This window comes from Lycorma delicatula, chromosome 1 (genome assembly GCF_047948215.1).
Source record: "Lycorma delicatula isolate Av1 chromosome 1, ASM4794821v1, whole genome shotgun sequence".
Classification (NCBI taxonomy): domain Eukaryota; kingdom Metazoa; phylum Arthropoda; class Insecta; order Hemiptera; family Fulgoridae; genus Lycorma; species Lycorma delicatula.
The window spans coordinates 224,931,344-224,944,475 of NC_134455.1; the positions used below are offsets into that span (position 1 = coordinate 224,931,344).

Here is a 13,132-nt window from a genome sequence, read left to right on the forward strand (position 1 = left end):
TCGGCAGAATTATTTCTTTCAGATGGGATATGCGAAAATGGAACAGCGAGGTGAAGGGCTTCATCTAAGACAGTTTTCAAGAGCTTTCATTGTCGACGATGGTTTTGAAAGACTAGTGTTTGTCACAGCGGATTGTGGAATGATCGGAATCGGAGTGCGTAATGCAGTAAGTATATAGATTTTACTTATAACTCCTACAAATTCTTTGGACTTACTCTAATCAGCAAAAGAAATATATATTATTATTACATAGAAGAAATATATATTTTTTCTTTAAAAAACAAATGTAAAAAATCTGATGCGGATACCACATGACCTCCTTATACGCCTATTAAATTACATATACATCTTTTTTAAAATGAAAAGTACATAAAATTTTACTTCATTAATAACTTCTGATATTTTTTTCATATATTTTTTTTTGTTATTGAATTATTATTTATCGTAAATTTTTTTTACAATCGGAGATTAATAATTGTTAATAAATCAATATATTTAAATTAAAAAAAAAGTTAAAATAGGAGATGAAGTCGGATTCGGACCGATGTGCCTTCCCCTTGTAAGATCCAAATATTTCATCAATTAAAATTTTAATTGGCTATAACTCTGGAACTAGTGAAAAATAATTACCACCTATGGTATATCGTTGAAAAGCTCTCAATGAGAGCTTAATTCTGCAGTTAAGAAAAGTCCGAAATCCAAAAATGAATTTTGGACACTTTCTAATGAATTTTGGAAACGGCTAATCGTTTTTTAGTTATGCGAGATACATACTCGTACGTACATACATACGTACAGACGTCACGCTGAAACTAGTTAAAATGGATTTAGGGATGATCAAAATGGATATTTCCATTGAAATCTGAAAACTGAAATTTTTTACGATCACAATACTTTCTTTACTTCATGCAAAGAAGTAAAAACGGCTCACTTTCATAACTCATAGAAATTAGCTTATAGAAGATTCTTTTGGAACAGCTGTGAAATCCTTTAACAGTATTGCAGATGGTGCTTTTGTTATTGCCGTTCTCATTTCATAATCTATTTACATTTCATTTTATCATTTACTTAATTTCTGTGGAAGAATAACCAGTAACGTTATTTATTTATAGCTTCCAAACACAAAACCCTTTAAATAAGCATAAAAAAAATAAAATGAAAAAGCAGATGTAAGACATCTAAATGTGAATGCAACCGATGTCAGTTTGGGCATATTGCATCTCAAATTTTTTAATAATTTTCAAGAAGTTCGCTCACCAATGTACATTGTTCTGTTTTTGTTTTGCCCAGGATTGAGTGCTTCTCTCTTAATGCGGTTTTTGTTTTCATGTAGTGGTTTTCCTTTTCTCTACTGTCCCACTTGCATAATAAACAACAGTACTTAGTATAACCGAGCTGGAATCCTAATAAAATGGCTATCTTCATATATACGCTAAGAATATTTTTCATTCTGCATTATTGTCAGTAAAGATTTCATACTGTGACGCGTCTCATTCGTTGCTGCATGGGGAATTGATGGTTCCTCATTGCCACTGTGAAGGAAGAGGGCTTTCAGATTCATTTTCGATGATCTTTATAAAATCTTCATTTCGTAGTATTGTGATACTGTCCTAGTAAGTCGAATAAAACATTTATATCATTGCAGTACACTATATTATCTTTTAAGGAGAACAGTTGCTGAAATTATTGCTGCGTAACACAGAAAAAACATATTTTAGTGCCACTTTCAAGGAAATCCCATTCTTTTAACTTTGAATCCAGTGACTGACAGCATTTTAAAGAAATTAAGATCATTAGCCAGACCATTAAATTCTGCTGGAGTATTTTATTTCAGTTTCAGTGTTCTCACCTGGGTCCTCATCTTCTTCATTACTTTCTAATTTACCATATACTTCTACTCGTCAACATTTTCTTCTAAACTCCATGTTTTTGGCGGAACTGGAATAGGTAACTCTTCACTGTGCGAAAAAGATCTTATGGCTGAAAGAAGACTAGAATATGCAAAGAATTTATTGAGTTTACTTGTGATGCCTTTGATTTTTGTGATCAAAATAAAATGGTCTCCATACCATAGGAATAACAAGAGGCATACGTCGCTGCTTCTTACTAGCCTGCTGCTTAGTAAAGCTACATAAGAATTACAGCAAATATGAGTAACCTAAGATTTTTCCTGATCTCCTACTCTATATCCAAAATAGACTTCATTCGATTTTTAAACCACAGGAACAATATTTTTCTATGCGTTTTAAAAGTTAATTCACCAAACACATCACAAAAAGTGATAGGATGATTTATACAATTACAAGGCATTTTGATATAAAATACCTCGTAATTGTTACAATTATTGGTGTAGTTTTATGGCAAAACACCAAATCCACGATGATATTCGTATGAAATGGCGATGATATTCGCCAGAAAGAAACTGATTCTCTATTGCAATTTATTACTTAGTAAAAATAGTGATTAAAATGATTACCATTATGATGTCTTTAATATATAGGCTATCAATTAAATTATATTACTGAGGTAAATTTACTTTTATCAGAAAGAGTAAGTCATAGTAAACAGTTAGTATGGAAGCCATTTTATGATGTAATACAATATTGACAATACAAGATGGACGAAGCAGGAGCGATATAAAATGCCGAATAGCACAAGCTAAACGAGCCTTCAGTAAGAAATATAATTTGTTTACATCAAAAATTAATTTAAATGTCAGGAAAAGATTTTTGAAAGTGTATGTTTGGAGGGTCGCTTTATATGGAAGTGAAACTTGGACAATCGGAGTATCTGAGAAGAAAAGATTAGAAGCTTTTGAAATGTGGTGCTATAGGAGAATGTTAAAAATCAGATGGGTGGATAAAGTGACAAATGAAGAGGTATTGCGGCAAATAGATGAAGAAAGAAGCATTTGGAAAAATATAGTTAAAAGAAGAGACAGACTTATAGGTCACATACTAAGGCATCCTGGAATAGTCGCTTTGATATTGGAAGGACAGGTAGAAGGAAAAAATTGTGTAGGCAGGCCACGTTTGGAATATGTAAAACAAATTGTTAGGGATGTAGGATGTAGAGGGTATACTGAAATGAAACGACTAGCACTAGATAGGGAATCTTGGAGAGCTGCATCAAACCAGTCAAATGACTGAAGAAAAAAAAAATACAATATTAGTAACATTTCTTACTCCTCAAAATAATTCCAGTCTGAGCCATTTATAAATGTCTTCAGCCATTCATGTGTCGTTATTAATATTAACATTTACTCCCAACAAATATTTACAAATGTGTAATTTTAATCATCAATGTATGTATATATATTGATTGCGCTGTAATGTATGCAATATCTGAAGGCGGATCAGTGGTACGTTATGACATCTCTACTGCTATTAACAGCATTCAACGACTTCTCCTCCCACCAACAACCGTAATAGTTATTCTAAAAGTCACATCAATTAATTTGCAATGACTTGCATCGTATCTAATCATTACGTTACTTTTATAGTAACGAAATATTTTCTGGTAATTTGTTATTACAAATAAAATTATTTATGCCTTACATTTTGTTCAAGATGTATATGAAGTAATTTATTTATTTATTTATTGAAAGTATGTTTTTATTCAAGTATGTTAACGTAAGGTTTTGCAATAAATAAACAGCAACAATGACGCAATACATAGGTATATCTAATGAGTGGTTTATTATAAGCTACGAGTATAATGTTATGATTTACGAAAACTATTTTTTTTTTTTCTGTTTAGCCTCCGGAACCACTGTCAGGATTACTTCAGAGGATGAATGAGAATGATATGTATGAGTGTAAATGAAATGTAGTCTTGTACAGTTTCAGGTTGACCATTTCTGAGATGTGTGGTTAATTGGAAACCCAAACATCAAAGAACACCGGTATTCACGATCTAGTATTCAAATCCTTATAACAGTAACTTCCTTTTCTAGGATTTGAACTTTAGAACTCTCGACTTCGAAATCAGATGATGTGGGAAGACGCGTTCACCACTAGACCAACCTGGTGGATTACGAAAACTATTTCTAAATGGCAAGTACGCACCAATAACTACTCGTATATATTCATTTGAACTGAAGTCTAAAAAACTACAAAATTAAAATATTAAATTGTACAAAAAAAAAAAACGTAAATAAATAAAGCTTTACAGAAACGTGAGTAAAAATAATAAAATTATAATCATTATTAAATTTATTATAAAATATATTATGAATACTACAGAGATGTTAAGTTCGTATTTTTATAAACGTAAACATTTAATGATGTCTACAAAATAATTTATGTAGTCGCTCAAATAAATACAGTAGCATGAATAAATAACAGATGAAATTAATAATGTAACGACATATTTAAATAAATAAATAATAACAAAAATAAATAAATAAATATAGTAAGGTAAACTACAATAAAAAAAAAAAGAAATACAAGTCTGTATGATTTTGGAGGTCTTTCTTTTGTCGCAACCAGTAACACGTGTTCCACATAACGAGTTAAAGGAGTGTAGTAGAGGAAGCAAGTAGGGGCAGCTTGTAGGGAGGACCCGCCTTTAGATTTTACATACACTATAGCCAAGTACCATTAGCGAGGTCCAGTGATTTACGGATTTTCTCCCACTCTCTTACGTCGAGCTAGACGGTGGTTGACACAACCCTCATTAAGATCGCATTTTTTTTGGTCATTTTTCTGAACTCTGCGTTTTGTGTCGAGACTTTCATTTATGAAATGTTGTTATGAATAAATTTTATCTAATTATGTTTGAAATATTCAGTAATATTTATTTACTCATTAGCTGTAAAATCGAATGAGTTATTTGTATAAATAAGTACTTAAATAATTTATTATGAAATTTTTACTGCGATTTGGATATGTAAACAACTTCACAAAATGTTTCAATATAATTTTACTTCTTACTGATGAGAAACTAATAAAAATAATACAGACGAATAATTGATTACAAATGTAGTTTTCAATACATATTTATTAAATAGAGATGAACATTTCATCTGTATTATGCCTAATTTAGTAAAAATAATCTTATTTATTTCACATTACACGTTCCGAATAAAATTAATTTTTTAATTTATTAGCGTAACTCTATACTTGATACAGCATCAGTAATAGCTTTTTCTTTAGATAAATGATTATCTATATTTAACGGTTAAAAAATAACTAAAGTCGTCCAATGCTAGAAATCTGTTCATTAGTAGTTTTAATATTACTTAAAAATCCAATAATAAAGATTATTCTACACGGACCAAAATGATATGCCATCTGTTTTAATGAATATAAGTAAAACTTCTTCATCCTAAACTTTATTTACTTGCTCTACTGAATCTATAAACTGGTATTATATACTGTAAAAAAAAAATTAGCAAACGGGGTATGCCCTTCGGAACTAAAAAATTCCAGTGCATCGGCTGTGCTAAATATTAGCATGCTGCTACTTTTCATTTTACAATAGTTTCTGTAAAATAAATGCTTGTCGAATAACTTATTAGCTACTTTTGAAAGGACTAAACAGTCCTCGTTTCTTTTGAAATTCGTTAAGAGTTTCTATATATCTAAAATCAACAACACCGTTGTTGAATTTGAATTCAGTAATCCTCATGCATTACGGCATTCAGAGCATTACGGCTTAACTTTTACACGTGGAGGATTCAGTACCATAATTATTGTGTGTTGTTCATTAATTCAAAAGTAAATTTTGTCAGGAATTTATATTCAAAAATTTTCACAGCACGTATTGGAGATAACTCCACTGAAAGTTAGTCTAAACTTTGACTTTGACTTTATTCAGTTTTAAAATTGATATCTGATTACGTGTGATTACGGTTATTGATGTTATTTTATTAACAAAGAAGTGACACATTTGAAATTTCCCTTTAGTGACACAATTTGGAAAAATAGTGCAATAACATTATTACTTAAAGATAAATATTATTTTTGTGAAAATCCTGGGGAACCCTTAAAAAGCGAAATTCACTTAAAATAGAAAGATCTAATGTTTAGACTTCTTAAATGTTTGTAACACTTTAGAGATTAAAGTATAGAGTGAACGCACATCTAGGATAACAAGCAAATTTCTCACACCCATACAAACAGACGGAGCCAGAAAATTTAGAGCACTGCCATTAAGAAAAACGATTGTTTTTGTTTTTCTTTATACACGAATTCAATTAATCCATTACTGCTTATACACACATTTTTGTTTAATTGATTAAATATTACTCAAAGACTCGCCAACTTCATAATATTGTATGCATAATATACGCAACCAAGGTAAACTATATTTTCTTATTAACTTCGGTTTTTAGGTTATAAGATATTTCTTTAGAGTGATTATTCATAAATGTGATGAGAGCTACAATAAAGAAATCAAATTTCAACGACCGTTTTTAGTCGTTATCATCATTTTGATGATATTCTTTATAAAAACTGGCTGGGGCAAGTCCCTATCCTGTCTGGGGTTAGAACCTACACTGTCTATTTGCAATACGATAAAATGAAACGCATAAAACCATGAAATAATCACAAATGTATTATATTAGTGGTTGAAATGATATTTTTCTCCCCTTCTTTCTAGCCGAGAAGTGCACCAATCACTTGTCGCTAAAAGAGTTAAATAATCTTTATCGTACAGCATGTTTCGTAAGTTTGAGCTAAGTCAGGCAGTAGATGGGTGCTCCACTTTGACAGACCGAGAAAAGATCCGCTTCAACGTCACAGCGCTCAATTCGTTTTCCATTATATAGATCGACGCCCTTAAAAAGGGAAAATAAATTGTTTTGAAAATTTTCATCTTTTACCAGTTACAATTACAAGAAAATGAAGTTCTTAGGACAGATTTTGAAAGTCATATTTGAATTTACCGTCAAAAAAATAATAAGGATAAGCAAAATTGTCTATGTATCAAAAATTTTGTAAACCAGTGTAATAATAACCACAGTTTAGGAAAAATAAGTAAAGTTCAGACAGCAGTCTAATGTTTTTAAAAAAAATTAAAGATCTGGTCCCTTTTGGCCACACCAATGGCTATAGAACCATAAATTGTTTTGTCAGACTTAGTGAGAATATAAATTTAATATTTTTCAGTTGTAGTATTTAAGTGCTATTTGTAAAATTTGCATGATGTAGACAATTTTTTTTGTATTGTATCCTTCTATATGTTTAATAACCGTCTACATGTTTTCCACAGGTTGATTTTAATACTGAGTGCGGTACTTATATTTGTTATTTGTATATGTTGGAAATTGTGTTGTAGCTACACGTTCAACGTACAACGAAAATAAAAGCTTGTGTTGGAGAGGGTCGAACTGCATTACTACCGAATCTAAAAACATTTACACCCATCTAATAGGGCAACAATAATAATCGTCTTATTTATACACGTTTAATTTATTACTATTTTCATGCTTTACTGGTTATAATTCATTATTACGTAGTTAATATTAATAATTCAATAAATAAAGATGCAAAAAACGAGAATTTTAGTTTAGGTGTATTTTTAAACTAAAAAATTCTTAACTAGTGGTTGAATTTTATTCATGCGGGGTAAGATCAGGAATTAATTTTTCAGTTGCCCACTTCATGAAATTGTTGTTGACGCTGTTGTGATAGTCATCGTTTTTTGAACTCGTTTTTCAAGTTAACATCACGTTCGTAATGAACCCCATTCCTCCTCCAGGGCGGATTATGATTAACCGATCACCTTTATTAATCGAACTTTTATTCCTGCACCAACCACGATTTTGTCATCGAATGGGACATTAAAACATAAAAATCGTCTAAATAAACAGTCGAAGAATTTTTATTTTTTTAAAAATCGATCACGTTTCTTAAATATTCTCTCCTCATCCACCGGATGTCTTTTTTCTCAATTAAAAGTTTGCTATTATCAGTTTTCCACCACTTAAACCCTAACTCTTTCAGGATAGCTGCTAGTTCTAAAACCCTGAAATTGAATACTCTTTTGATTTCACATAATTTCTTCACATATTTATTTCATGTAGGCAATTCATTATGTTTTGTGTGAACATACATTTTACAGTTGAAATTCTTCAACTGTTCTTACAACGCCTTGATCAAATCTGCCTAATCTGCTAACCGGTTTTGAACGTAGTTTGTTCTTCTTTGGCGTGCTGAATGAGCACGACTGCAATTTAGATTTAAGAAGATCCTGCTTTTCTTTTCGGAGTTTTTGAACTTGTGAACTTCAAATCCCACAAGCTGCAGTGATTCTTTCTTCACAATTTTTGTTGCGTATTAAATGTTTGTCATCTTCTAATTTTCCTAACTTTATAGTTTCTCTATTCATAAAATCGTATACATTATTATTTATTTCACGAGCTTGAATACGGAGCTTTTTATTCTTAATTATAGATTTAAATTCTGTCATTGAAAAAAAAAACCCAAAAAACATATGAATTCATTAATACTCAATAAACCTTAATTAACACGTAACAAATTATAGAAGGAAACAACTATGCCATTCGTACTGAGTTACGCCAAGAATTGAACTAAATCAGTTTATTGAAAATGAAAAGTAAACATTAGTACTGAATATTAGTCAACAGTGCGAAAAAAATTACTTCGCTATCTATGAATACGTATAAAATGCCTAAGCTCTTAATAAATTATTATAATTTGTAGTATAAATTTATTATAATTTTTTTATTTGTTATAATTATTATAATTTGTTTATTATTATTATTATAAACGTCTTCAGCAGTACAACAGTATATGTAAAGTCTAAAGGCGGGTCCTCCCTACAAACTGCCTCTACTTACCTTATTTACACCACTCCTATAACACGGTTTGCGGCACGTGCTACTGATTTATTACTGTTTTTATTTTTATTGTAATTATTGTTTATTATACTATATTCATTTATTTTTGATATTTATTTATTCGAATTTGTCGTTAAATTATTAATTACTTATTTCATCTGGTATTTATTTATTCTACCGTATTTATCTATTTATTTGAGCTACTATGTAAATCATTTTATGTTTTACGTTTATTATAGTACGAACTTAATATCTCTGTAGGATTCATAATTTTTTTTTTAATAAATTTAATAATGATTGTAATTATTTTACTTTTACTCACGTTTCTTTAACACTTTATTTATTTCTGCATTTTTTGTATAATTTAATATTTTTATTTTGTTGTTTTAGGCCTACAAAGCTCAAAAAAATATTAATTATTGGAGCGTACCCGCTATTTAGAAATAATTTTCGTAAATAACTACGTCAAAGAAAATCAGAATATTATAGCGTATAATAAATAAACAACTCATTTGATATACATTTTTATTAATTCACTTTTACTGTTTGTTTACAGCAAAACCTTACTTTAACATACTTGAACAAAAAAACATTTACTTTCAAGAAATAAATAAATTACTTCATATACATTTTGAAAAAAATACTAGAAATAAATAAATTTATTTGTTATAACAAACTACCAGAAAATATTTCGTTACTATAATAGTGATGTAATAATTAGATACGGTGTTAGTCATTGCAAATTAATTGAAGTGACTTTTGGAATACACTACTTTGGCTGCTGGTTTGAGAAGTCGTTGAATGATGTCAAGAGCAGTGGAAGGGATACCATAGCGTACTATGGACACGTCTTCAGAAAATACATACACTATAATACCCATTACAAGTGCATAGAAATATAACTCGAATGAAATATTTTGATAACCTTTATTCGTATAAAGGGGCCAATCATTTTATGACTCACTTGATGTGAGAGTGTAACAATAATACATAAATACTAGTATAAACTATTCCTTTTGTACTGCATATACAGTAAAAAATATTTATAAGTACAGTAGATATTTTAAAATAAATTATTGTCTGAAATTAAACAAAATGATATTCGATTTTTAATTGTGGAAAGAGTGTTTGCTGTTTATGAAAATAGTTAAACATGCTGTATTGCAGAATACTCGGTTTCTAAATCAGCCCAATGTTACTAGAAAATAGTACTATAATAAATACTGTATAATACTAGTACTATAATAAATACTATAATAAATACTGCACAGCGAATGTCTTTCTCGTATCAACAAACTTTTATTTTCATCGTATGTACTGTACATACTTTAATATATCAACAAAATTCAAGCCAAGTGTTCTCCTGGAAATATTAATTTAGTAACACTGACTGAAAAATATAACAAAATTTATATTACAATGATGTTTAACATTAAAAAAATGGTAATTTTCATATTTTAAAGTATTAATTAAGCTCATGTAAGAATTAATATTTTAATAACTTGACACAAATAGTGAACATAGCGACAATATATTCACTATTAAATAAACTGCAGATATTACTCGTATTTCTGTAGAATATTATTTCATGTAAAATTTATAATAGAAAATTGATCGTTAACATTTCTGTTCGGGTATATTTTGACGCAAACTACCATATGATCTATATGTTGGCTGACGTTGAAATGTTGTTATTACGATGCAAATAATGAATATCAGTTAAAGACATGACAAATAAACAAAATTACGTGTTCTTATTACATCGTGTCAGTCAAAATTTAACGGTAAACAATAATTATCAAGAAAATTAATATTCGTTATTTAATTATTGAATAAAGTGTATATTGAAATACTAAAATCCTGATTTGTTGAATTATTATAATCCGATATTATAATTTTATTTCCGGAAAATTCTTATAATTCTTTATTTTTGTTAATTAAACTGAATTAACATTTGCTAAAGTCTAAAAACTATATTTCCAAAAAAACCTTCTTATCTTATGAATCTGTAAGCGTAAAAGAAGTGGATAAAAACATGAACTATGTTCGAAAGGATGTTTTTGTTGTATAACAAAAACCCGTTATTAAAAACATCCCGTTATTAAACAATTTAGTATACTTTAATACAATTTATTTCGATATTGAACAGACAAAAATGAGGAAAATATAAAAAATTATTCTCTTCATCTTTTATTTCGTAGAATACTCAACGCCCTAGGGTTTGAAGTGAAATTAAAATTAAAAGTTACTATTGGAATATTTTGTTTTTAAACTGAGGTCCGCTGTTAAGTAATTTTTCTCCTTTTAAGCATCAGAAATCTTCTTCTCGAGTTAACAATCTCATTAAAATTTTATAAAAAGTTAAAAAATATAATTTGTTAACCAACCTCTCAATTTTAAAAAATAAACCAGGGAAGGATATCGTACACATCTTTGTTATTAATAAAAAAAAGAAAAGATATCATCGATGTAAACGAAAAATCACTTAGAAAATTGAGTGCAATGTCTTATTAAGAGATTAACATTAACAAATATTGAATTATTTGATTTAGTTTGATATCTCCTCAAAAATTGACATCACATAAACTAATGTAAGTTTGAAACCTCAGCATAACCCATATTTATTTCCTAATTGAAATCACAGTATACAAGTACATAGCCGCTAATTGACGGTCAGTGTCTTGGTACTGGTTGGAATATTTAAAATTTCAAACTGGCATTTCCCAGCTCGGATATAGTTCACAATATTTTGCTATAGGTATGCTGGAAATATTAAAAAACACTCCCAGAAGACGTTTGACAATGTGCAGTATACTAATTTTTATCAGATGAAATTGATATCTCTATATCTGTTATCGACTGAAAGCAATGGTGCATTTACGTTCTGCGTTAATTATCGTTAATATCTATTTATGAACATTTACATTGTGAAACATCGGATGTATAAAATAAGTCAGTAGAATTTCCTGATACCAGTATAAGAAGTTCATACAATACGGGTGTTTCTTAAATACAAATTACAAAATTTGGAGTGGATTATTTACATAAAAATGAGTAAAAACTTTCCATAAACGTACTTTTGAAAAAAAATCATATTTTATTAGTATGTCTTTTTATTTTATTAAAACTTCGCAAATTGAAAATGAATTGAAATATTTTTGGTAGAATTATTTTCTTTCTGGTGATCAAGGAAGGCAGAAAGAAGATCTAAAACAGATGCAGAAGTGAATAACCTAAAAAATGTGTCGGAAGAGGCTCTAATGTGAACCCAAGTGACATCAGTATTATTTATTAATTCGTATAATTATTTGAAGAATACACTGTAAATAATTATTCTATCTTTAATTGTTACCAATTACAGTTTGTCCTCGATCTTACACCTGCTGATTTCTAAATAAAAGTTGTATTTTGTTGCTGACACCAAAGTGCAAATTCTGAATTCGTCTTGTTATTGATGAGAAAAGAAGCTTTATTAGAAATGGTAAATTAACGTCCAAAACCAAGAGCAGTGTGCTGATGAGGGTGTGAGGATATGACTTTCTATGAGCAGACATAGTCATACTTCCATTGCCTCATCATTGTCTTACATTGACATCGACTACTGTGGCCATTAGCTCTTGTATCAAACCAAAACATTCCCACGATACTCGAAAATAGCGACCAAGACAGTAGACTAGATTTGTTAAAACTGATTATCCAAAAATATCGAACTTATCATAATGCATTAAAACCCCAACATAAACACAAAATGACACGGGTGTATAGGAGGGTCCTTGTCACTTAAAAAAACCATTTGATCCATTTCTAAAGAAATGTTGTCGGACTATCAAAACTCAGCCCTCTCAGATGTTAACTCATCTTTAAATTAAATTCATATAGAACTTATAAAACAAATTTCGATACTGCTTGAGTTTTTCCTAAGACCATCATTTTTTCTTTCATTTCTCCATCATTCTGACCATCTCCAATTCTGTCTCCAGGGTATCTAAGGCTTCGGAGATGAAATCTTCCGATTCTCCGCAGTAAATCACGGAGGATGTCTTGCTGCCGGCATCAAATGATACCGACATAGACAGTGTGGTGAGCAATGCATCAGAGTTCAAGTTTGATGCACTCCCCGCTAAAATATTTGGGGCGGCTAAACAGCTCGTCCTCTTGTTTAGAGGCCTCCAATTTTTTCGGGACTTCATTCACCTTGTCCATCACTCTCTTTTCCAACTATCATTACATCGTTACTTTAGCGACAGAACGGTCGTCCTTCGTGACGGCAGTTCGGAGGTAGGAAAGACCCTGTCTAAAGGTTGTAGACAGCAGTGTTCTAGG

At 29.9% G+C, this 13,132-nt stretch overlaps 1 protein-coding gene across 2 annotated transcripts in view; it reads left to right on the plus strand.

Moving 5' to 3' along the window:
- CDase (neutral ceramidase) overlaps positions 1–13,132 on the plus strand; it is a 307,463-nt gene that overhangs the window by 66,222 nt on the left and 228,109 nt on the right. For both annotated transcript variants that reach the window (XM_075373680.1, XM_075373672.1), the window contains exon 3: positions 23–166. In XM_075373680.1, coding sequence (XP_075229795.1) covers positions 23–166 — 144 coding nt within the window. The remainder of the gene's footprint in view (positions 1–22; positions 167–13,132) is intronic.